General features: G+C 37.4%; 1 protein-coding gene across 8 annotated transcripts in view; it reads left to right on the top strand.

Annotated features, from left to right (window-relative positions):
• The window catches only part of TOX3 (TOX high mobility group box family member 3), a 233,828-nt gene extending 210,442 nt beyond the window's left edge, over positions 1-23,386 (top strand). For 5 of the 8 annotated variants that reach the window (XM_065663280.1, XM_065663277.1, XM_065663274.1 and 2 more), the window contains exons 3-7: positions 1,115-1,369; positions 15,681-15,950; positions 17,825-18,052; positions 19,275-19,355; positions 21,260-23,386. In XM_065663280.1, the coding sequence (XP_065519352.1) occupies positions 1,115-1,369; positions 15,681-15,950; positions 17,825-18,052; positions 19,275-19,355; positions 21,260-21,997 (1,572 nt within the window). In that variant the 3' untranslated portion in view covers positions 21,998-23,386. The remainder of the gene's footprint in view (positions 1-1,114; positions 1,370-15,680; positions 15,951-17,824; positions 18,053-19,274; positions 19,356-21,259) is intronic. The other 3 variants (XM_065663281.1, XM_065663275.1, XM_065663282.1) reach the window with 2 other exon arrangements.
• The last annotated feature ends 1,561 nt before the right edge of the window (positions 23,387-24,947 follow it).

The following is a 24,947-nucleotide window of genomic DNA, read 5'->3' as shown; positions in this document are numbered from 1 at the left end:
ATCATTTTTAAATTAACTGGCATTAAGTCACTCATTCAAACAATGTAAATAATACATAACATGCCCCCCCCAACTCAAATCCTGAACTAATGCGAACAAACAAATCCCGGAGCAGCTTTGCATGTCTAGAACAAGACAAGAGTGCCTATTTTAAGACTGCCAACTGCCCAGTTTGATCAAGACAGTCCTGATTTGGGTACATTTAAAATGGCCTAATTTCAAGCACTGAATTTCTATTATTAAGTAGCAGTGGACCTGAAATAATATATGAAAGTTCATTTAACTCACGAGAAATTTGAATAAGCATAGCTCATTTGTTTCCCAAATAAAAGTCAGCAATGTTGAAGCCAGATACAGACTCCACTTGAATAAAGATTATCTTTGACAGACACATGCACACGTACAAACATGCACAAACCCTGAAGATAGCTGGCAGTAAATGTTTTGTTCAAGGCATCTTAACAGGTGTTTAGTTCTTAACAAACCTACTGTTCAAACAAAACTGGCTTGCTTCAGAAAGTACTGGAAGCTGCTGCAGTCACCCTTACTCTTTTATACGTGTCTTTCATCCACATTACAACCATTGCTTAAAAGAGTGCATTGTGCTTTTGGGATGGAAAAGAAATAAAAGACCAGAATTATAATATGTCATGTTTATTAGTGCATAAAAAGGAAAAAGAAAGGTGTGAAATGGTCAGTGCTGAATTAATGTTGTATGTATGTGTGTGCACACTACAAAATTGTCAGTATTTTATGAAGCATGAGAGTAATGTACGCTGTTTGTGCTATTTTACTAACATATCAGTAAAGTGGCAATTTGTTATACAGCCAAATCCAATGTAGCTGGTATTCTGACTAGCAATAGACAGATGTTGCTAATTAAGTAGGCATTAAAAAATTGTTAATACTGATACTCCATTAAAGCCATATGATAATGAGACTTAAATCTTTAATCAGAATGATCCACAAACCCCCTCAGCATACAAAACTTAAAAATTCTGTTGCAAATAGAGTTTGCATTTGAAATCAGAACAAGATTTGGACTGCAGGTCTGGAGGAGGTTGCTGAGAGCTATGCACCCTAATGTGGTTTTCCTCGTCCTGTCCTTTTTTAGCAGACGTTCCACACGCCGAGCCTTGGGGATGAAGAGTTTGAAATTCCACCCATTACCCCCCCGCCCGAGTCAGACCCCACCCTGGGGATGGCAGATATACTGATGCCTTTTCAGAGCCTTGCTGACCAGCTGCCTACACAAGGAAATGAATTTACACCTCAGTTTCCCCCCCAGAGCTTGGATCTTCCCTCTATTACAATATCCCGCAATCTTGTGGAGCAAGACAGCGTCATCCACAGCAATGGATTGCATATGGTAGGTCTGGTTCTTTGTATGTTTGTGTTGCCTAATATCGTCTGTCAAAGCACAGTAATACAGATTTGTGTCATCTATCAGTTTTAATTGACCTCTCAGAAGATCTGATGATTTTCCAGTGTTTTGGTCCAAACAAGCATTTGCAAATGTTCTGCATCAAGTGTGGGCGTGTTCTGTATGAACACTGACATGTGTTGTTAGTGTTACAGAGCAAACAATGCTATGCTATTATTCAGTTCCCTTAGGCAGTTGGCAAATGGTTAAGGGTTTAATATTGCTGGATTGAGGAAGATAAACATGGTTGTTAAAGTACAGTGCAGTGATATACTGTGTGTGAACAGATCTCTTGTGAAGAAGCAGTCAGGTTTTATAAAGATAGTGTTCAAATTTGGAGAATGGATTTGGAAGCCCATATCCATTGGCATCATGTGCATCCCAAGTGCTGCTAAAATTCAAAATTGTGTTATACAGTTGACACTGGCATCAAGAGTTGAGAGACCATTTTGTTGGTCAGGGTGAGCTACAGCACTCAGAAGGAATTGCTTGTCTGTATTTCAAGTACAGGACCCGCATCTGACAGCTATCAGGATATTTTGAAAGTGCAGTATTGAAAGCATCTCAGAAAGGGAGCCAGGCACAGTATGCCAGCAATAAAAACCCTTTCATTTCCCTATTTTTTCTGTATATTACACGGGCTAAATCTGTTTAAGTTGAAATAGCTTTTTTATTTTTTTTTTAACTTAAAGTAGAATGATACGGATGTATTATCTTGACCATACTGAGAAACACAAGGCCGTAAGAAGACTATGTTCTGTCTAGTGCTCTTGTTGACCATAGAGGGTGAAGCATTTTGAGCCTGTTCTCCTGTTCTGGGCTGTTTCTAGCACCCACGAATGGGAAGTGATGATCTGGGTGTGGGGAAGGGCCGACTGACCGGTACACTTAGGTTGATTCCTGTGATCATTCCTGTTAATTACAACAATCAAAACCAAGGCTGCATGGAGTCTTCTCCAGCATCTATACGTACTGTATGGCTCTGATCTCAGCGCGAGGGCATACAGGCAGTTTCCACTTACATTTCCCTTTTATTGAGGGATCTCCCTCCTTGGATTTCTCTAAGCATTGTGCAGTAGCATTCATACTCGCAGTGATGAGACACAGCTATGAGTCAGTTTATCATACTTAGCATTTTAAACTCAGTGGTTAGAATTAGAATTAGTTTCTATATTGCATATTGAAGACAGAGCTATTGTTTAGCTTGAACAGATATTTTACATCAACTTCTGATTAGCTGTTTTATATAGGACCTTTTGCTAAACTTTGTGTAGTGAAAATACAGATTTACTGCTGGACTATAATAAAAATTGTGTTTATGATTTCATGTACATTATTTTTCTTTTTTATTATTCTGGCAAGTGAAAATTGATTAAAGATTTACAAATCAACATGCAGCAAATATTTCTGTGGAATTCGGCAGGCTTCTGACTTAATTTCAAATTTTAATGCTTCCTTGGAGAGGAAACTTCATGAAGAGTAGCTAGTACAGAACTAAGCACAAACTGCTGACTACTTTAGAGGTACAGAATTCAGTAACTCCATAGATACAAAGCAGGAACTGTCTAAAACAGGCCTTGCAGGATACAATGCTTCTTTTCAGATCCCATTTTGCATTTGATTTTGCATGCACTGGATATTTTGGGCAACTACTAAAGAAAAATCAGATTAATATAACCTGAGAGTCATGAATATTATATGGAAAACTAAAGTAATGGAGCATGTGCACACTGAATACAACGAAATTTGGTGGACTTGGCAGTCCTGGGGTAAAGGAAAGATTGGACTTGATGATAAAGGTCTTTTCCAACCTAGTTGATTCTATGATACTATGAAACTTTCTCAGAAATATGTAATAAATATAATGGGCTGGATTAGTGTTGTGTTACGTGTATGAGTATCCCCTCAATGTTATTAAGTGGTTTGCAACCTGACCCAGTTTTGCCTTTTAATTTTGCATCATTTCACTGAATGTGGTTCTTCCATGAGTAAATGCTGTCACCTAAACAGTTCCAGCGCAAAGAGGCCTCCTTGTACCTCTTCTTGCACTGGGTGAAGGGCTTTTCATATTTTGCTTCTTTGGTAGACCATACAATGTAGAAATTAATGGCATAGTGTATGTTAAGTTAAGTATTAAGAGTTTGTTCCTGTACTGGTCAAAGAGAAGATCTAGAGAAGCTCATGCTTTCCATCCCTTATAGTCCAGTGGCATTTTTCTAGGGTGATTGCCAGTTCAAAGCTGCAGATTGGTATCTTGTGTGTAGTTTTGCTGCAGAGAATTGATGAATTGAGTAATTTCACATGGAGGAGCCACATAGTTTGTGTGTCAGACACTTCCCCACAACTGCTTGATTGGTTTTATACTGTGAGCTGGAGTGGCCCCTGCCATTGTGTTTTAGTCAGTAGTCACCTTCTCTTGCTCATAAATGCTGGGTAGTTTCAGGAAGTTTAAAAACATTAACAGAAGGTCTTTGCATAGGTTTCTGCTGAGCTCGCATATTTCTCTTTAGTATTCAAAATTTCCGGCAGTTAATCTCTATTTCAAAAATAGAAAATGAAAACATCATCTTTTGTGTGAAAAATGTGACTTTATTAAACTGGTAAATATTTATTTATTAATACTATTAGAATTAATCTTTAAATTAGACATTTCATGAATTACCTTGCCTTGGAGCTATAAAAACTTTATTGCAGCAATAAAAAAATGTAAAGGAGGCATTTTAACTATGAAATTTCATTTCATGGTCAATTGAATTTACTATATATGAAAGAACGAAAGATGGGGTTGTAAAATAATTATGATGTTCGTATACAGTTACAGAACAATGTTCTTACCCAGCAATACCAGGATTGTCTTGTTTAAAGGCTGTATTAGTAGTGTATTGCTAATCACTAAAGCCTCTTTAGCTGAATATAAACTTTATTTTAGTATGAGCTGCACTGAGTCTGTTATCTTGTGAAACATTAAAGAGCTTTCCCGTAAACAGTATGTAATTTATATAAATGTATTCCTACCCTGTTGAAAAGTCCAGTAGAAGAATTTCACCTTGAAGAAATGTCATGAGATTTTAAATCACAAATGTTGAAAAACTAAAATGGGCTTGGACAGAATTATGATTAATACTGTGTGTCTTTGGCTTTTTTCTATGTACTACCTGACATGTTCACCTATAAACTTGAATTCAGAATCACCAGAGGCATGGTTAAAAATAGGTTATGTCAAGGTTTTCCTGTGTGTCCCTCAGGATATGGAGTTAGCTAGCCATCTTGTAATATTTCTGCAAGTATCTCACATATTTCCCACAGGAAGACCAAAAATATAAGATTCTGTTTTTAACACATTCTTTGTCTATTACTATATTGAAAAAATCATTAGTGGTGCCAGAAGGTTATTTATAAGTGTGGCCTAGCAATTATTAAAAGATTGTATTGATGAGTTAAGAATTGTTCATATTGTTAACATACACATTGTGTGGAAAGAGTGACAATTTGTCACAATGCTAATTAACTTAATTCTCATTTGCAACAAGCACAACACATTTATCATAGTTAACAGCATTTTTCTACATTTAAGGAGGGACAACTGCAACAAAAAAAGGAGATAAAATGGAGGCAGTTTGATTAATTTTAATATTTTAATTATATGCAAATGTAATTCTGATGTTCAGAAACGAGTCACTGAAAAATGGTGTGTTGATGTACATTTGACTTGAAAGAACACTTGAATTTATATGATGCAAATATTATCCCCGTAAATACTTGAATATAAATAAGTGGAAATCAGCAGCAATACCCTCATTAAAAATTAACCCCCAATATTTTATGTTAATGCTGTGTTTTCTGCTGGGCTGCCCATAGAAAAATTATTTTAATCTGCAAACTGTGGCAATTCTATAAAACTACACTTGTGCTCCTGAGGGTTCCTTTTTTTAACACCTCTCTAATCTGCCCAGCCTGCTGAGTAGCATTGACATCAGTAGTACATCAATTTCAGAAAGTGGATTATTTTTACTAGACAGCTATTGTGACATATTGGGTCAGTCATAAATGAAAGATATTCATGCAAGCATGCAATACTTGTAATGAAGTCTCACTCTGACCTTCTGTATGATTGATTCTGTAATTTAGTTTTCTCAGGCAGTGCCTGAAATGAAATGAAATCATGTTGAACAAGTTTTGAATACCCACAGTGCACCAGGAGAAGAAAAATCTGCAGCCCCAGAGGCTTGAGAGAGAGCAGCTGAATGATTTGTCTCCATGCTATTATAGCCTTTGCCTGCATTCAACATTTTTTTCTTTTTTTTTTCTTTTTTTTTTTTCTTCTTATTTGGCTTAAGTACTTAATTCTGCAGGTAGCTGTAAATGGGAAAATAAAATGCTGTTCAGATTTAAAATGACAGGACAGGAGTATGTGCAGGGGACTGATAAAATATCTTGAATAGAACTGACCTTTCATGTAGCTGAAAGTTACTGGGGGATTCATCCTCATAATTACCATATAGATTATTTTTATTTCTTTCCTGCAATGAAACATTTCAGAGAGCAGTAGTGCTGATTAAATGAAAATTGAACTTGTTAACATTCTTTTCAGCTTAGCCTGTTGTACATAACAGAAGGTTAGCTTTGATGGATTTCAAAATTCTCTTTCTGATATCTAAGAAACAGACAGTAAAATAATTGTCTCTTTTCATTCTGTTTTTTTCTTTTATTCAAAAAAGTACAGATGTTAGAAACCCAGACAGATAATTTTACACGTATTGCTCTTTGTATTACTTGTGCTGCTAGAGAAAATATGTTTCCTATTTGTTGAAGATTTGAGCCTGTTTATATTTAATAATTGTTGCCATGCCATCAGTGCATTCAGGATTCTGCACAGATAAGGCTAATTCATAGTGGAATATGCTCATGTTTAATTACACTGGTACTTAGGAGTGGCACTGTGCTCAAGTCAAAGACACAGTGGTGACTATTGCTTTTATTTCAGGAAGAGACTTTTTAATAAACAGCTCAATGATGTGGCTTTAAGGAGCTGAGTTGCAAATTTGCCCTTTTTAAAGGCTGCATACAACAGTAATATTATTAATGTTTTGAAACAGTGGTGCCTTTATTTGAAGGTCTAAATTTTTTTTAGTAGTTTGAATTTCCAAATTAATAATTAGCTTTAAATAGAATAGATTAACAAAAGATTGCAAGAATAAAAGCTAAAAATGTTCATTTAAAATTGGCAACACAGTTATTTCACTACTCACCAGACTGCATGCCTCTAATTTCTATGTTTAATTTTCCTTTTACAATAAAACTTATTTGCAAATTTTTCTTTTAATACCCACTCTGTAATCTCCTATCTAGAAAGAATGGAGTAGGTTTTCAATTAATACAATATTATAACAACATTGTTTAACATGTTGCAAATGAAGCAGTTATTTCATGGGTCATTAATGTGTTTAACGCCTGGAATGGTCTATTAAAACAAGCCCTTGTTATTGTTATGAACATGTTTATTGTCATCTTTAATATAAAACATGCAACTAATTCTAAAAGGTTATAATTATCCATTTATAAAAATGGCATCTATTCTGACTAGAGAGATTATCTTCAGAGTTTTCTTATTTCTATTTTTTCTTTGGTTACTTTGGTGGTTTAACCAAAGTCAAGTTCTAAAATCAACAGTGTCATTCCAGCTTGTGTTGGGCTTTCTCAGCAGAAATGGTAGCTGTTATCACCATGGTTTTTGATACTTTTTGGTACCAAGAAGATTAATCTCAGAATTAAGTAATACCAAATTGAATGATGCTCTGGTGGCTCAGATCAGTAACATTTGGCCATATACAGAACCTTTTAAATGGTGGTGGATGCTTTTTAAGATTAGACTGTTAAGACTGTGTTGGGATTTTGCAGCTCTGGTGTCCACTGTCAGCTCAGTGCTGTGATGATCTGGTTTCTATCACAGATCTGAGCTGTGTGCTTTGCTGATGAACTTTCAGGTCCTTACAGAGTCTTATTTCTTTTACTGGTGTAAGGTTAAAGGTGTTACTTTAGGTCTAATGATGTGGCTGTGCGTTTTTAGTTACTTTTCAGGGAGTGTATGTGCACAGCTCATGGGACCTTGGCGGGAGGTGGACAATGGGCTGGAAGCCCTGGGGGCAACAGACAGAGGTGGCTTCATGCAATGACTCTAACGTGATATGAAGACAGTGCTAGCCTGGTGATGTATTAAATAATAGGGGTTTAATAGTGTGTAGATTTTAATGTCCTCAGTGACATTGTAGTAATCAGTGTGGATAATGTAGTCACTTTTCTGAGAGACATGCTTTTCCCTCCTTTCTCATCAGTACAGCCCAATGGGCCATCTGTTAATAAGCTGTTATGGCTGGAGAAGGAAATGTATTCTGGTGTTTTCAAAAATTGGCAACTCATAGTAACTTCAGGGAAGGACCTGTCCATAGGAAATGAAGTGTCAACAGTTGCCAGAGACACCTATCTGAATAGCAGTTTCTGGTGGTGTTGAAGAGTGATGCCAGTAGGTTATTACATATTGAGATACATGAGGGACTTGGGCATGAAAGAAAAGAAACACAGTAACATTGCCTGAACAGTCAGGAAAAAAGACTGTGGCTGGTTTATATTAATAATGCGTAAGTCGAGAACCATCAGCTTTGGAAAAAACTGTGATGTGCCTTATGAGTATGTGAAAAATTACATATCCCAGTGGGAAAGCTATCATGAATTTGGGAGAATCTCTGATACTCTTGAGCACTGACCTCAGAAGGAGCACAGACATATATGATTGTGGACGCTAGCTGAGCCTTAAGCCTCTGCCATGGCTTTAAACTATTCTGCCCCTGTAAATCAGGTGTTAACTTTCTTAAGCCAGCCAAACGAGACAGATGATGCAGCTGGTCTGGATATGTTGTACCTGACCGAGGACTTCACTGGTCCCAGCCACCCTTGTTCTTGTGTCATTTGAAAACTTCCTTTGCAATTCCTGCTTTTCCCTGCTGTTAACACCTGTGTTTCCCCTTTGACAGCTTATGCAACACTCAGCTTCCACTTCAAGTTCTCAAGCTATGAAGTGCTAAGTGTCTGTAGAGTTTTAAATTATTCTATGTTGTCAGGTAGTTACAAAGAAAACACACGGCTCTGGTAATACAAATGGTAACGAGACCTACTTTTCTGATTTGCTTTATAAGCCAACAACAAACAAATAAAACCCAAGCAACCCCCGACATGCCCCCAACCACCCCCCAAAAAATACCTCTCAGAACATAGCTACCAACACTCATAGCAATTTTTTAACAAGTGCTATGTAACTCCCATGTCTGTCCCCCCAACAATTTCTTGCACAGTTCTTGTTACCTTTGATAATATTTGTTAGTCATCATGCTTTCTTGCAGTCTCTTCCTATGTTGCTTACTGAATAAACAAGAACCTTTGAAGTCTGTCTTTGATTTGGTAGCTGAAGCACCTGAAGTTGTAAAGGTTGTAACAAAACTGCTAACAGCATTTATCTGACATTCTGGGACTTAATTTTAAGTATCTAGGGTTTGTTTGCAATGTGCCTTTGCTGTTTGCATACAGCAGACCGAAGCTTGTACTGCTAATGTGAAGAGAAACTCATCATGCCAACAGACTCATCAGATGAGAGCCCAGATCTGTGATCTGAGTCACACATGTATTGTGATCATGCTGTTGGGTACCTTGTCCAAAAGGAGTGTGATTCAATATGCTTTAAAGTATGGTAGATGTTTGGGGAGAAGAGAGTGAGGAATATGTTTCTAAATGCCTTTGCAAAATGGTGTAAAATTTAGGTTATAAAGAATTAAGTGATGCTAAAGCATCCATAGCTGCTGCTGTTGGTGGGTGGAGGGCTGTAGCAAGCCTGTGATGCTGTCCATCTGCAAGAGCACAACCCTTTCCAGAGCAGAAGGACTTAATAGCAGCTGAGACAGCCAAGAAGCATTGATCTTTCAGCCTACTTTGGGGACTGCATGAGGGAGTGACAGAGTCATAGGAAAGTAAATGAGTAAGAATAAAGTTCCCAAACAGCAGCTGCTCTGTTTGACTGTGGTGAGTCATCTTGGGTAGGAATTATAAGCATTTCAGACAAAAGTCTTAGTCTCTTACTGCAGTAGTTTTGTGGTATTGGCCTAGCTGTGAGTTTTAGTGTTACTTAACCATGTAATGCAGCATTTTGTTAGTGAGAGCTGAGCATGCTGCAAATGGGCAGGTACCAGCAGAGGCCACAGAGGTGTTGCAGAGGTGCCCAGACCTGGGACTGGAGCAGTGTTGGTCAGCAGGTGCTGAGGCTGGTTGGTCCCATCCATCCCTTGGCACCTTCTTGCTTGGCATTGCATGTCTGAGGTGGTGCTGTGTTCTACTGCCTAATCTCCAAATGTGATTCCATGGAAGAAATGGGTTTAACTTGTGATTTGGTGTCTCACAGCGCTCTGACCATGTCCTGGAACAGGTCAGGTCTGCTCTGAAGGAAGGTCTGTGCTGCAGAGGGGGGTGCGAGGAACATGAGCACGAGGGGCCACTGCAGACATGGTTGCAGGTCAGACTCAAAGGAAAAGCAAGGCACAATAAATTAGAAAGATTCCAGTGAGACATGTTTAACTTGGAGGTTGCAGCCACGTAAGAAAACTCATATAGCAGGAGGTAAATTTCTAGAGACATCTGTGTTTGCCAGAACAAAACGAAATAGTTGCTCAGTTTTGAGGACTACATCAGTGGGCCCTCATGATTGTTGTTACTGTGTTTTGTTTTGTTGGGGTTTTTTTTTCTTCTCTTCATGTCTCTGCTGTGGTGTATGTGCTCTGTGTGAGCAGAAAAGAGTAGTTTTTGGTGTAGCTGAACTTGGGGAGCAGACAGACCAAGAAATGGAGTATTCTTCATGTACTTCAGGGAGCAGAATGCGTGTAAGCCTCTTCTCATCAACTGATGTTTTAGATCCATCTGCAAGCATAATTTTTTACATTTTTTTCTGAATGGACAAGTACTGTTTGTTGAAGTCTTTATTTGGGAATTAAATTAGGTAAGGTTTACTTTTCAACAGAGACATGAAGCAAACCGTGAGAGTTTTCTCATTGCCAGAAAAAAGAAATTGCTGCTTGTAGTGAACATTCTGATAGCTGCAGTTTGACAGATCTATTAGTGATGGCACTATCTGTGGAGGGGAGAGGAAGGACAATTCCTCAGTAGTGGCAGTACCAAGTGCAACTCTTTGGTATTCTATTAAGTAAGGATTTAATCTCTGACAGAGAAAAGCATCCTGTTAGTTTGATTTGTTTTGATTGGCATTGAATTCCAATCTTGTAAAAATTTAGATAATTGAATTCTTTTAGCTATACTTTACTTGTGGAGAAAAAGAATATTAAGGTTTTCTTCTAGATATATGTTGATTTACCCCAAAGTAAAGGGAGTAATTTACGGAAAGGGACAAGTGAGGATTTCACTCTACATTGCAGTGCATTTCATTCAACTTAAACATATAATTTAAAATATTACATCAGCTTATGTTACACTGACAGTGACAAATTCCTAAGGCAATAGAATATATAATGTTTTAAGTCAGCTTTTGAAATCAGGGCACAGTGAGCATAACCATAAATGCTGGGTTTTGCATAGATATTTTTGTTGGCAGATTTCTCATTTTCCTTAAACTAGCTCCTGTGGTATAGGAGCAGATCCTAGCCCTACATGTTCCTATAGGCACTTCCATGGGATCAGTCGTGGCATGGCTACAGAGTCTAACTAGGGATCTGTTGCCTATTTAAGTGATTGAAGGCTGTAGACACTGATTTTAATCAAGATTTCAATGTTACTCAAAATGTTCTAAAGAAGTAGTTTCCTAGTTATATTTTTAAATATAATGTTGACTTCTCATAGGGATTAAAATTGTAACAGGGATAAAACAGGATAAAGCTACTGCATATAAATGATTCCCCAAATGCAGGGTGAGTGGAAATTAGGGCATATCTCCATGTAATGGCTGGATGCATTTGCCTGTCAAAACAAATATGAGTTGTATTACTAGCTGTATTAACTACTGGATGCTTAATGAGTTGATAACAGAAGAATGAACTTTCTTTTATTTCCTTAATTTTTCCCTTAGTACTCAGTGGTGTGTTTCACTTCTGCTGGCTCAGGTACAGTAATTATTGAAAAACACCTTGGATCATACTGTATAAATTGAAGCATGGGAGTTCACACATTACTTTTTTTTTAAGTCTCGTTAGTCTGTTGTTTGCTTTCCAGTGGCTGTTGAGGAATTAATATTTTGTCAATTTTTTACTTTAACAAATCAAAGTAAGCTATAGATATGGCATATGCTGTGAGAAGTGTACTTTGGCAATGTGACTAAGTATGACTTCTTTGGCATAACTGTCTAAATAGATTAGAAGAGTTGAGAGTAGGATAGTTTGATGGATGGATATCCTTATGGTTCCTTTGATGAGGCCTAGTACGCATCAAATGCTGAATGTCTTTTCAATGTGTACTTTTGGAGCCATGTAAGAGAGTGGTGACAGAAATCCAGTGTGCCTAGATAGAGTTGCCATAAAGTCATTTTGAGAAGGGAGAAAGATTTTGAGCTGTACTTTGCCTACTTTATCCATGTGTATAATTGAAGAGACCATAGAGGTGGCTGACATTCCCCTCAGTAAATGTATCTGTACCTAAGGGTTTTTTGTATCACTCGTGTAGCATAGCAAAAGAGAGATCCAAGACAAAGTCATTTTAGTCTGCTGAGAAATCACACGAGTTATTTCTCTTTGGTTTTCTGTTTCACACATTATGTCTTTGCCTGATTGTCATGCTGAGTAGATCAGTGATTGAGTTTTTTGCCTGACTTCTGTTTAAAATCTCCAAGTTTTGCCTAGCTTCAATCCAAGACTGTAAAGCAGATCAGGCTCAATCAAAACTCGATTCTGTCTGCTTGAGAAGTTCATGATTTTTTTGTCAGAACTAATCTGTCATTTTTCGCATAATGTTACAAAAATCTTAAATGCTTATAATGCTTATGTATCACTTCTACGTCTGGTTAAGTTTATGTAAAAGAGCTTGTGATAGTCTTTAAAATTTTCATGGTATTCTCAGTGGATTATTTTGAATTCATGAGCTTTTCAGTTTTCATGTAGTAATGTAATTAGGATGTCATGTGGATATTTTAGTGCACTTGTATTTCTGTGTGTGCCCCTGTTATGATTTTCATTGTTAATCACTTCTTTGATAAACATTTCGTTCATAATGAAATGCTGCAGATCCTTTTGGTTCAGTATTGGTCTTTGTAGTGTAAGTAAAAAAAATAAGAGTTAACATAATTGATGGAAAATTTGTTTTCTTGATTTCTTCTTAGAAGATTCTGTTTGCTCAGGAGCTATGTACAAATGCTGTGGACTTTAATATTGCTATTGACTAGCTCCTCTACCTTCTTACTACTTGTCAGACCAGTGTCAAACATAAAAAATGGGTTATCCTTCCTTGTCTGAAAGCTATTCTATAGATACATTAGGTTGAGGCCCACAGCATCATACCACACAGTAAAAAATAAAATCCCCTTTGCCATTTTCTAAATATTGATTAGCCACGTAACTTAAATTAAAAGTGCAGAAAATACATTGTTTGTCAGTATGAAATGCACATAAGAGTAAATGCATGTAAATTATAAGAGATTGGAAATGATACAAAATATTTTATTTCATATGACATGTAATGAAATATATATTTCATGTCTTGTCTGTCTGGTTCTAGGTAGCCAGCTACAAAATATTGTTGTTTCCACTTTTAGCTTTTAATAAAGATTTTAAGATAAACAAAAAAAAAAAACCACCCCAAACAAGCAAACAAAAAAAGCTTAAAAAATTAGGAGAGATACAGAAAAGAAAATCTGGAATAAGTGGATGTAAAAAACTGTACAAGCATCGAATAGTGTCAGAAAAAGGGACAGTTAAGAATTCATGGGCTTGTGTATAAAATTGGATTCTGGGTCAGTGCAAGTCAAGAGAATTTAGTCTCAGTAAAATCAGAGATGCAACCAAAATGACAAGACTTGGAGTAAATGGTTTGTAACCCATGTCATCACATTTTGTTGCCTCAGTGTAAAAGACAAAAAGCCTGTATTGTGTAACAATGAAGAGAGAACAAAAGCTAGCCTTTTAGGTGTAGAACACCTCCAAGAAAGTACTGCCTGAAAAATAATGAAAAAAGTTCATTTCAAAGAGAAGTGGTCATTCTGATGATCTGCTCCTTTGCTTTAACAGCAGAGATTTTCTTCATGCAATAAAGTAATGTCTGTAAGCTAAAATGAATGGAGTAATATGCAGAAAGTGATATCCTTTTAGAAAAGACTTGGAATGACTTCCAGATGCCACTGCCAATACAAGTCACAGTCAAAATGACCCTGTAGTTAACGATAGTAAATTTTCACAGAAGGGTGCCCTGAAGCAAATGGGTATTTCAGCCAATAAGTCTCATGTTTTGATCTTTCTGTATCAAGTGCTCCATTTCTGGCACATGCATTCATCTCTAAGGAAGCACACTCCTTTACTGAAAATATTAAAAGAATTGAAGAAGAAGAAGAAACAGCATGGTGCAGTATGGATGATGAGCCAAACTAGTAATGACTTGGGAAGCACGGGGAGAATGAGGGTAGGAGTGCGTAGGATCTGGATTATGAGCTTGTGGGGTTACCTTCATCTGTGCTGGGTCCAGGTGCAACATCACATGTATTCCAATGCTAAGAAGGATTTCTTTTTACTGCATAGGCATCAGCAGAAAGACACATGAATACCAAATAATATGATATATTGCTACAGGGAAGCAGGGTGCTGTAGCACTTGTACATGAGATGGATGAGGCAGGTTGTGCATCTTCTCTAACACATGTATTGCTTCTTTGTATGGCTGCACTTGTGCCATCCAAGAAAAGGCTTTTGGGAGCACAGAACCACTATCTCTGTTCAGGAAGAGTTGTACAAATGTACAAGGAAAGTCTCTTGGGCTAAACTTACCTCAATAATGACACAGATACTTGAAAACTGGTTTGGGCTTATTTTAAGAAGAGAGCACTGGGAAGGTCAGACTCTGTTGTGGAAGTCCAGTGGACTGTACACCAGGGGCCCAGCACTGCTGCTTTGTTCTGTGTCATTTCATTAAGGATCATTGCACCTGCTACTAATTGTGATGCAGGTTATTAATAGTGAAAGAGTTTTCAAAATCTAATTTATTTCTCATGTTGCTGTCTGTTCAAACAATGGGTATAGATTAATCAGGTTGCTGAATCAATTTGTGAGGTATTTATTGTCTTCACTTATTAACTGTTGAAAAAAATTTATGTTCAAATGTTTATTCATTGTATATTGATCTGTGTGTGGTTGAAAATAAGAGAACTGAGTTGTTCATTGGCAGATTCCAGTTGGCTTTTCCTTCAGGGCCTTGCTTTTAATTTATAAATGTGGTAAGTGTTGTGCAGATGTAGAAGAAGACATAGTTTTTGCCCTCAGGAAACAGTAGAAGCACCGCCATGCAAGTCCTTGAGTTTCTGAGACATGAAGTACAAGAAAAATGAAGTCAGAGATTGGTACATAGCTTGCTACTTCCACATGTGTTTGACTGCTAGATTAGAGATAAAAATGTGTAGTTTTGTGTGGTGAAACAGGGATTTTTAGGAGTGGTTAGGATGACTGTGCTCTCCAGCGTGCTGCAGTGTCTGCACACGAGACCTGTCCGGGCAGTGTTATTTGTTTAAAACAACATTAAAATCCCACTCAGACAGGATTGTTTTATACCTGCTCCTGTTACTAGTAACAGCTAAGAATAATTGAATGTCAGTAAAGGAAAAATGTTTTTCTTTCTGTATATGTCCCCTGCCCTGGTTTTGTTTACTTCCTGTATTTGATGGCAGTTTGTGTCTTCTCAGTTACAGTGTTTTCCCCATGTCATCAGTCAGCCTGTTTCCCTGTTGTTTATCTGGGTATTTCACACTGCATCAAGGGAAGAAATGTTTAAAAATGGGGATTTTTATTCCACAAAAAAGCCCTCATTCACAACTGGGGGGGAGAAGTGAAGTCTGGAGCAAGTGTAGAAACTGATTCTGCATTTAATTTATTAAAAATGCATCTAATTCATCAAAAAAGAAACAAACCAAACTGCAAATTGACAGTTCTGCAAGTCAGTTCTGTAAGCCTGTGAAAGTAACTTTACCTGATCATTCTATATGGTAACTGCAAATGACTAAATACTGTTTCAATCTCTTTTAGGATCAGAGTCACACACAAGTTTCCCAGTATCGCCAGGATCACTCTCTGATTATGAGATCTATTGTCCACATGACTGATGCTACTCATTCGGGAATTATGCCTCCTTCTCAGCTAACCACCATTAACCAGTCTCAGCTAAGTGCACAGCTGGGGCTAAATTTAGGAGGCACTAATTTGCCACACACTTCTCCCTCCCCACCTGCCAGTAAATCAGCCACTCCTTCCCCATCCAGCTCTATAAATGAAGAAGATGCAGATGAATCAAATAGAGTAAGTTATTGCTGGCACTGTAGTGAGTAAGCTTTACATGTCTATATGTTATATTTTCATGAATGTGGCAGGTGGCAGGATCATCTCAGCTGCAGTTTGGTCATATAAAATACAAATGTTACAGTATAGTGAAATATGATTAATTTCCTGTTTAGCCACTTCAGACATTTCCATAATAACTCCATAGTGATAAATGTAAAAATATACATAGAATCATAGAATAGTTAGGGTTGAAAAGCACCTTAAGATCATCTACTCCCAACCTCCCTGCTATGGGCAGGGGCATCTCACAGGAAACCATGTCACCCAAGGCTCTGTCCAGCCTGGCCTTGAACACTGCCGGGGATGGAGCATTCACAACTTCTTGGGCAACCCATTCCAGTGCCTCACTACCCTTACAGTAAAGAACTTCCTCCTTATATCTAACCTGAACTTCCCCTGTTTAAGTTTGTACCCATTACCTCTTGTCCTGTCACTACAGTCCTTGATGAAGAGTCCCTCTCCAGCATCCGTGTAGGCCCCTTTCAGGAATGGTACTTCTCCAGAATATGTTTTGTAGTCAGGTACTCACTGAGCCAGAAATTATGTCTTTGTAGTTAATAACTTGCAGAGAAATTTTCTTTTGTGAACTTCTCTTCTTGCCTTCTAAGCCCATGTAAAGTTTTAGCATCCAGAACACTGTTTCCACAGCTCCATTATGTATTGCAAATACCCTGACTGTATATATATATATATATATGGTTTAATACTTTCATAATTTATTTCAGATTTTATAGATTTGGTGAACCTTTGGACGGTTTTATCATTTTGGTATTCTTTAGAGTCATATAAAACATAGATGCATTTAGACAGAAATAAAATAAGCTTTCTTTTAACTGAAAGTTTAGTCATTTTACACTTTGCTTTAAATAAATCTGTTATAAAAGGAAAATTTTATCAACAAAACAAAGCACAAATGTTATCATAGCACTATATTTAAAGGGCATAATTTAGACTTTTCCATGACAGGTTTTCTCATCAAGTTAATGGAAATTGCGCATATGGAAAGATCATTACACAGGATCCTCAAAATATCAAAGTAAAATATATATCATGGAGGTATATTTAGAGCCACATTATTCCCTTGTTGCAATAATCTGTGCGTAGTTCAATGAAAGATGGTACAGGTCATGGAGTGCATGCAGGGACCAGAATTACCTGTATACTGATGTGCTGCTGTGGGGTTTCCCCATCCCAGGGGCAAGAGGGAGATGTAGGAGCAGTACCAGTGCCTGGCAGCGACCTGAGCCTCCAATGCTACTGCATGGGCACCTGACCCTGCACTGGGGCAGTGGAGGTGTGTGCTGGACACAGTGGGTGTTTGCTGCAGGTGGATAGAAGCAGCAGAGTTGCTACTGCTTTTTGCCTGAAGGGTGGGCTTTTTAACCTCTGACCCATGTCTTACTTGACAGTCTAAGTGTGTGGGAATCAGGCAATGCCTCCAAGCTCTTCTCTTTTGAGTCTCTGCTGCTGAAATTACATCTTAATAGAAAAACATAGACTGCCAATTCAAAATATACTGTAGTTTGGTTTTTTTCTTCAGTTATTTTTTAATACAAATTAGCATTGGGGTGTATTTTTTCAGGTCAAGCTTGTAAGATTTGACTCTCAGCCGTGCTTACAAGGAGTAGTAACTATTCATACATTTAGTTCCAGTAGATCTGATGAAATTAAGAACTGTTTGGGAGGAGAAAGGCATGCGCAATGGGACTCTCCAAAATGTTGCCTACATAGTAGTTTTATCTATATATTATTAAACTGTCAATATTTTTTTCATAATTAACCTTACTTATTTCCTGCATATATTGACTGTTCTTGCTGTTACTATTTTTTAGGCTACTGGAGAAAAAAGAGCTGCCCCAGATTCTGGCAAGAAACCCAAGACTCCTAAGAAGAAGAAAAAGAAAGATCCCAATGAGCCACAAAAGCCAGTGTCGGCATATGCCCTTTTTTTCAGGGATACGCAAGCTGCAATTAAAGGGCAGAACCCGAATGCTACATTTGGAGAGGTCTCAAAAATAGTGGCTTCTATGTGGGACAGTTTAGGAGAAGAACAAAAACAGGTAAAAAATTGATGCAGAGCAAGAAGTAATATAGTAATCCTTGTAAAAAAATATCCTCTTACCTTTATTCTGAGTGGACCATGCTACTTGCTGGTGTAGACCTCTTACTCTTTAGAGCTATACTGATCTTTGAACTTGATGAAGACCTGGTACCTAAAAGCATTTTGTTATAAGAGGCAGTAGGTAGTATTAAATGGCTGTGTTTGTCTTAAAATTTGAAAGGGCAGTTTATAAAAAATCTCAGGTGATACTGTCCTAGAGTCCTATTCAGACTGTCTCTTGACGATTCCTATTTCATAGCTCTTGTTTCCTATTAATCGTAAGTTAGAAAAGGGGAAGGTACAGCACATTTAGTATTTCCCTTTGATCTGCCTTATGAATTTGCTACAAAGTGTATTGATTTCCAGCCTTTGAAGGCAATCTTCTGCCTTATTACAATGTCGTGTGTAAAATGTTATCTCCAGCTCAAACTTGGTACAGAATGACGAGTTTTATTCTTCCTTGAGGGTTATTCTTCTTTCAACACACATGTAACTCGTACACATGGATGGAAGTGGAGGGGGGGAAATCCTTTGAGGCTATTTGCTTGTTGATACTCCTTGCAGCTTCTAGTAACAGGTAATGGAAGCTGTGATGAAAAAGTAGATTTTGCATAGGACGCCTTCTGGCAAGATGTGAATGGTCTTGTTTGTCAAATACATTTGGAAACCTTTAGTGTGATCTAACAGATGATGGTGAACATGATAAAGGCAGACTTTATTCCCTCATACTGGCTTTGGGCAAAGTGAAATGTCCAAGCTTTATGAAACAACTTTTCTAAAGATGATTTTTTTATATGCATTTTGAATGTTTGTTTAAAAAGTATGTTGCATAGGCATCTTTTGCTGTTTTTTACTACTGCAGATACTTCTTAGCATCTGAAATATGCCATGTTCTAATATTGTATTTACTTAGGGTCATTAAGATAGGATTTCCTGGGGAAGTATAGTGTGCATAGGTAGTCTTGTCAAAGAGTTGGCTGTTCTAGCCACCTTTTTTATTCACAATAAATCAACGAGTTCTGCTCCAGTGGTAGACCTGAAAGTCTGTAGACAGGGAAGAAAAAGCATGTGTAACAGTAGAGTATTTTCTGATGGTTTTGGCCTCTGTTTTTTGTTTCCTTGCATTCTGGCAAAAATACCTTAATAATTGAAGTTGGTGAAATTGTGATCTCTTTTAATAGGTGTATAAAAGAAAAACTGAAGCGGCCAAAAAAGAATACCTAAAGGCACTTGCAGCCTATAGAGCAAGCCTTGTTTCTAAGGTAAGCCTAATAATGCCTTCCATGCAATGGAAGTTAGCTTTTGGCAGTGTTGTTTAAGTATTGGTGGTGGGGGGTGTGGTGCTATGCAGAATAGAAGTAGAATCCTAGGACTGCATTAATACAGCTCTACTAGATGTTGTGCTGCTGCTTGAATCCTGCTTAGTCTCTGCAAAGAAAAATCATCTCTCCAATGGCACAGTAAAGATTACGAAACAATAACTTTGCAAATGTACATCATCCTTTATCTATGGTGGCAAAATAATGCACTTCACTGCAAAAGTAAAATTCAGTCATGAAAAATACAGTGACCTTCTGACATTAACATTTGCAAGGTATTTGCAGAGGGTTCTTTTTTCCTGAATTGGTCCTTCTCAGAAGATGGACTTCCTTTGTGTGGAGCTGGAGAGCAGTTACTGCATGACAAAGCTTAAGTAATTCTTACAGGTGAGGGGAGGAAATGTGTGGTGGCTCAGAATTTGGAGATTACCTACAAATAGACTAGCTGGCACAAAGCTATATGGAGTATTTTAGTGATGCCGAATTAAAATAAAACTTGTGAAGAAAACAAAGGTCTGCTGTCTTATTTGAGAACTTACCTTTCTAAACAGCAGCACTACGCTGATTGTAGATCTGTTGCGTCTGAATAGCATAAGCAGAAATATGCTTATGGACATCTAAAACATGATTAAAAGTCAATCAAGGTAGTTATTTCTCTACCAATATTTCATAAAGATCAATTACAAAAATATCTTTGATCTCAAGAAAGCAAGAGAAGGAAGTGATGCTATCTAACTCCTGATGATGTTTATTTGAACGTACAACTGCAGAGCACTAGTAAATCGCACAGGAAGTTGCTGTGTGTTTTAATTAATGATTAAAGATACAACAGCAGATGTTATATGTGTGTTTCTGAAAGCTGGAAAATTTCTTCTCCTTGTGTTGAGAAGCTGTGTTTTTCTGTTGTCTCTAGGACTTGGATAATATTCTCAAAGTGTTTAGTATCACAATGCTAACTTCAATGGCAGCTGGAATGCTAAGTGCCTTTGAGGGAATTTAGTTTTTCAGTCCTAAGTGCCTTTTTCAAAAACATCAGAAATAATTTTCTCCCAATATCCATGGGACCTGGGGTACCAAGTAACTTGTGGGAAGACTGAGTGGAAATTGTACTCTTAAGTTGAGTTTTCATCTCATCTCCTCCAATTCAAGACATAATTGCTGTAGCTTTTTTTATCCAAGGTAGTTGCTGAGAGTAGGGATGCAATTTATTGCAATAGACCTTTTTGGACTGTAGCTTTCCCTCATATGTGTCTTATCAGAAACCTCCAAGACACTGAAAAAAGGCAGCATTCCCTAAGCAGAGCACCCCCTGATGCAGCTGTATCCCTTCCGGGGTATTCAGTTGGATCTCTTGATAATGTTCCCTTAGGCTTTTGTTTCTTGTAGATACCTTGGTCTTGATTCCTTAGATGTGAAAATCTACAACAAGCAAATTTTAAAAGTTGCATGAGAAGTTATGTTGTTTGTAAACTCTTATGCTGTAACTAGTGTGGGGACATATGCTTCTGCTGAGATTTGTCTTCCAAAGAACAGGGGTTTTTTGAAAACATATAAACATAGAAAGTGTTTGGCCTTTTTTAGCTCTTTCAGCCACAAAATGTATGTGACATCTGTGACTTTCTGGTGTTGAACAAGGGCATGAGTTAGTTTTTTGTCCAAGAAAGAACTGGATGTGTCATACAGAGACAGATGAAGAGGTTATACAATGGTTCAGTGGATCAGTGATCTTTTCTGATAGAAAACAAAAGACGAAAAAGCCTCCCTGAGTAGCTGTGACTTTTATTTCATGTAAACAGTAGCAGTGTCTTTTTTGTTAAAAATAGAATTAATTTCTTTTCCAAACACAGGCCGCTGCTGAATCTGCTGAGGCCCAGACAATTCGTTCTGTTCAGCAAACGTTGGCATCCACAAATCTGTCTTCCTCCCTTATTCTGAATACTTCTCTTTCTCAGCATGCAACAGTGTCAGCCTCTCCGCAAACTCTTCAACAGCCCCTTCCAAGAGCAATAGCTCCAAAACCTTTAACCATGAGACTCCCGATGAATCAGATTGTAGCTTCTGTTACGATTGCACCAAACATGCCAGCAAACATTGCTGCCCCGTTGATAAGCTCTATGGGAACAAATATGGTGGCAATGCCGTCTCCATCTCAAGTCAGTCCATCAGTGCAAAGCCAGCAGCATCAGATACAGCAGCTCCAGCAGCAACAGATGCAGCAGATGCAACAGCAGCAGCTACATCAGCATCAAATGCATCAGCAAATACAACAGCAAATGCAACAACAGCATTTTCAGCATCACATGCAACAACATTTGCAACAGCAGCAGCATCTTCAGCAGCATATTAATCAACAGCAAATGCAACAGCAACTGCAGCACATGCAGCTTCAGCAAATGCAGCAGCAGCAAATGCAGCATATGCAACATCAGTCACAGCCTTCTCCTCAGCAGCACTCTCCGGTAGCTTCTCAGATCACTTCTCCCATCCCTGCTATTGGGAGCCCTCAGCCAGCACCTCAGCAGCACCAGTCACAAATGCAATCTCAGACACAGACTCAAGTGTTATCACAGGTCAGTATTTTCTGAAGAGAAATGATCCTGTAACATGGCTTTTTAGTGGTGAAGGGGATAAGAATAAACCATATTTAGCTAAAAACTGTAGATTGTTGATGGTAGTTATGCAGGGATGCATAACAGATCAAATGATGCTCTAAAGTGTCTATTAGATAGGCAATAAAGAACTACAATGTAGCTGTGTATCATCTTTTAGCTGACTATAAATCATTTTGTTTAAAAAAAAAAAAAAGCAGCTGTGCTCTTTTTCATGTGATGCCTTTTTAATTTATTTAAGCTTTACCTGCAATATGTGAATCAAATGGCCTAATAAATACCTGAACCTTATGACTGCAAAATGGCCTTGCAGAGTTATAAGATATAATCTTTCTTTCTCTAAAAGTGAGTAGTGCACTTCAAGGCAGTATGAACTCATGATGCCCTTAAAGCACAGTTGTAACTACCTGTAAAATGATGATTGGTTTTCATACAATCATACTTGTATAACATGAGTTAGTTGATGGCATTTTTGTCATGGAAAAAAAAAGAGTAAATCACAGATTTTTGCCAAAGCTCTTAAGTTTTTTCTCTTCTACATGTCGTCAGAATGCAAGTAGCTGAACTTAAATGTTTGAAACAACCTTTCACTTCATTTCTCCAAATAAACCTATCATAGTTTGTAAGAAAATATATATTGACATTAACACTCTTACGTTAATTCCAGTTACAGAACAAATGTGAATATTATATTCTGTGTTGAAGTGATGAGTTTCAGATTGAATACACTGTATTTTTAAAAGGGGAATGCACTTAAATAAAACTGTTATTACAGAAAGCTGAGATGAAAGCAAGAGTTTTTAATACGCTGTAAAACCAGTAGAATATTTAAATGAAACTCCACTGAATAATCAATGTAAATATTTTCTTTAAAAGTTGTAAGTTTTCATATCATGTGTTGTAAAGTTTTCATAAATGAGGCTTTAATGTAAACACTGGTAACATGAATTATTAATTGCTACATTGCTTATTGTGTTTTTATGCTGTTTTATACTTTTTTATGAGTTATGATAGCAGCAATTAAGTTGTTTGTATTTTGCTTATCTAAAATAAATGCTTTTATCTTGCTATAGAATAAACACATTTCAGTAAAACTGATGAGCCATGAGTCTTTGATAGAAAACCCAGAAACGTTGCCTTATACAAACACTTCCTAGGAAAATTTAGTTCATGGTTTGGATTTTCTGTGCACATACTGCGTAAGCAGGTACCGATGGGATCCAAGAGTGTGATCAGCTCTTGTACCTGCTGAAGAGTTGCGTATGTCTCTGAGAGAAGGCAGGTGATAGAGTTACAAAGCATTCGTGGTATCCTGTGTTGCATTTGTCTGCAGGAGCACCATAGAGAACCTGTCTCTCAGCAGTGGTGGTTGGAGATAAACACAAATTGTGGCTTTCTTTGTATCTTTCCGTTTCATATGTAAACACAGCTCCTGCCATGGGCTTCCCCCTTTATAAGCCCCCAACTCGGAGTTCGGCTGATCCCGAGTTGTCTGAATTTTATCATAAAAGTAGGACACGGTAGAGGAGAGATGGAGAAGGCAGGTATTGCATATGAAGGGTTTGGAAACATTCACATCCTATGTGGTGTGAGGTTATTAGTGCTGTTTTGCTCTGGAAAAAGAGGATAAATTCTTTATTTTCTACTTTCCCTTACTTGGCTGCAGTAACTATGCAGCAAATGCAGTCTGACCACTATCCCCAGTTGTCTGGCATGATTAATTACAGCATCTGTCCTGTCAGAAGCTATAATGAAGAGGTCTTGATAAAAATTGCAAATTACTACTGGCAACAATCTTAAACTGCTTATGATAAAATGAAAATTAAAAACAGCAAGTGTCAAACCTGAGCAGAATCATAATCCTGTTTGAGGAGATGTCTATGACTACCATCCTCGGACTACAGCAAAAAAATAATGGAATACAGATCCCCAAAAAGTTGCAGCCAGACTTGAGGGAGGAGGTATTACACTGTGTGAGTTTATTAATAACAAACTCAGCTTTCAATATTTCATCATCCTCAGGTACTCAGTTTATTATGTACAAATATTGAACAGCAAGAGAGTCTAATTATAAATTTATAGATTTCTTGGAGCAGAAAAAAATCATGTATAAATTGAAGCTTTTCATAATAGGTGTTAGTTGACAGCTACCCCTGCTCCTTATAGCCTTAGTATGATATCTGTTAATGTCTGGGACTGAAGACGTTTATTCCACGCACAAGGAAGTCTGCTTGCATTAGAAGTGGCTGATGGGTAGAGATTTTTGTGTGTGTCAGTTTTAACCAATGTTACATAACAAAGGAAACCATTTTATAGTTGTTTGGAAACCTTTAGACAAATGTCTTCAGAAATAATTGCTAAACTGTATGTGACAGTAATTGTGTATTAGTTCTATAATTGTCATTTTGAAGACCTATGAAGTATTGCTGGAAAAAGGTCACTAATGATAAGAGTTAATTACAACTGAAGTCTGTTTTCAACTATTTGCAGTGAGAAGCAGGTGTTATTACACTCATTAAATGGTTTCATAAATCTTGGGTTTTATCACATTTGATTAAGAGCTGCTGAGCTACTGATGTTCAATTCCAGGAAAAATAGTTTTAATTACTGCAGGAAAAAAAAAAATCATCAAGCAGAGCCATACATTTTAAATATCAAAATTTGAATCTTGGAAAACTGGAGCATCTCCCTGCTTGCTACAAAATTATATTTTACATTACCCACAATAGCATATTGCAGAACATCTTGTGTTTCAAACTGTGCAAGTTGGTGTTCATATTCCCCAAGTCTAGGGGAGTAACTTTGCTATCATGTCATAAATAAAACTGTTAATTTAAATAGTTTAATATGCAATTTATGCAGGAAAAATGCAGTATCCATATGATTTCAGTGTTATGCATGGTTTAAAGAATGTTTTCCTTCATAT

Source organism: Lathamus discolor, chromosome Z (genome assembly GCF_037157495.1).
Source record: "Lathamus discolor isolate bLatDis1 chromosome Z, bLatDis1.hap1, whole genome shotgun sequence".
Classification (NCBI taxonomy): domain Eukaryota; kingdom Metazoa; phylum Chordata; class Aves; order Psittaciformes; family Psittacidae; genus Lathamus; species Lathamus discolor.
Note: the sequence above shows the minus strand (reverse complement) of the source record. Positions and strands in the feature narration are given on the sequence as shown.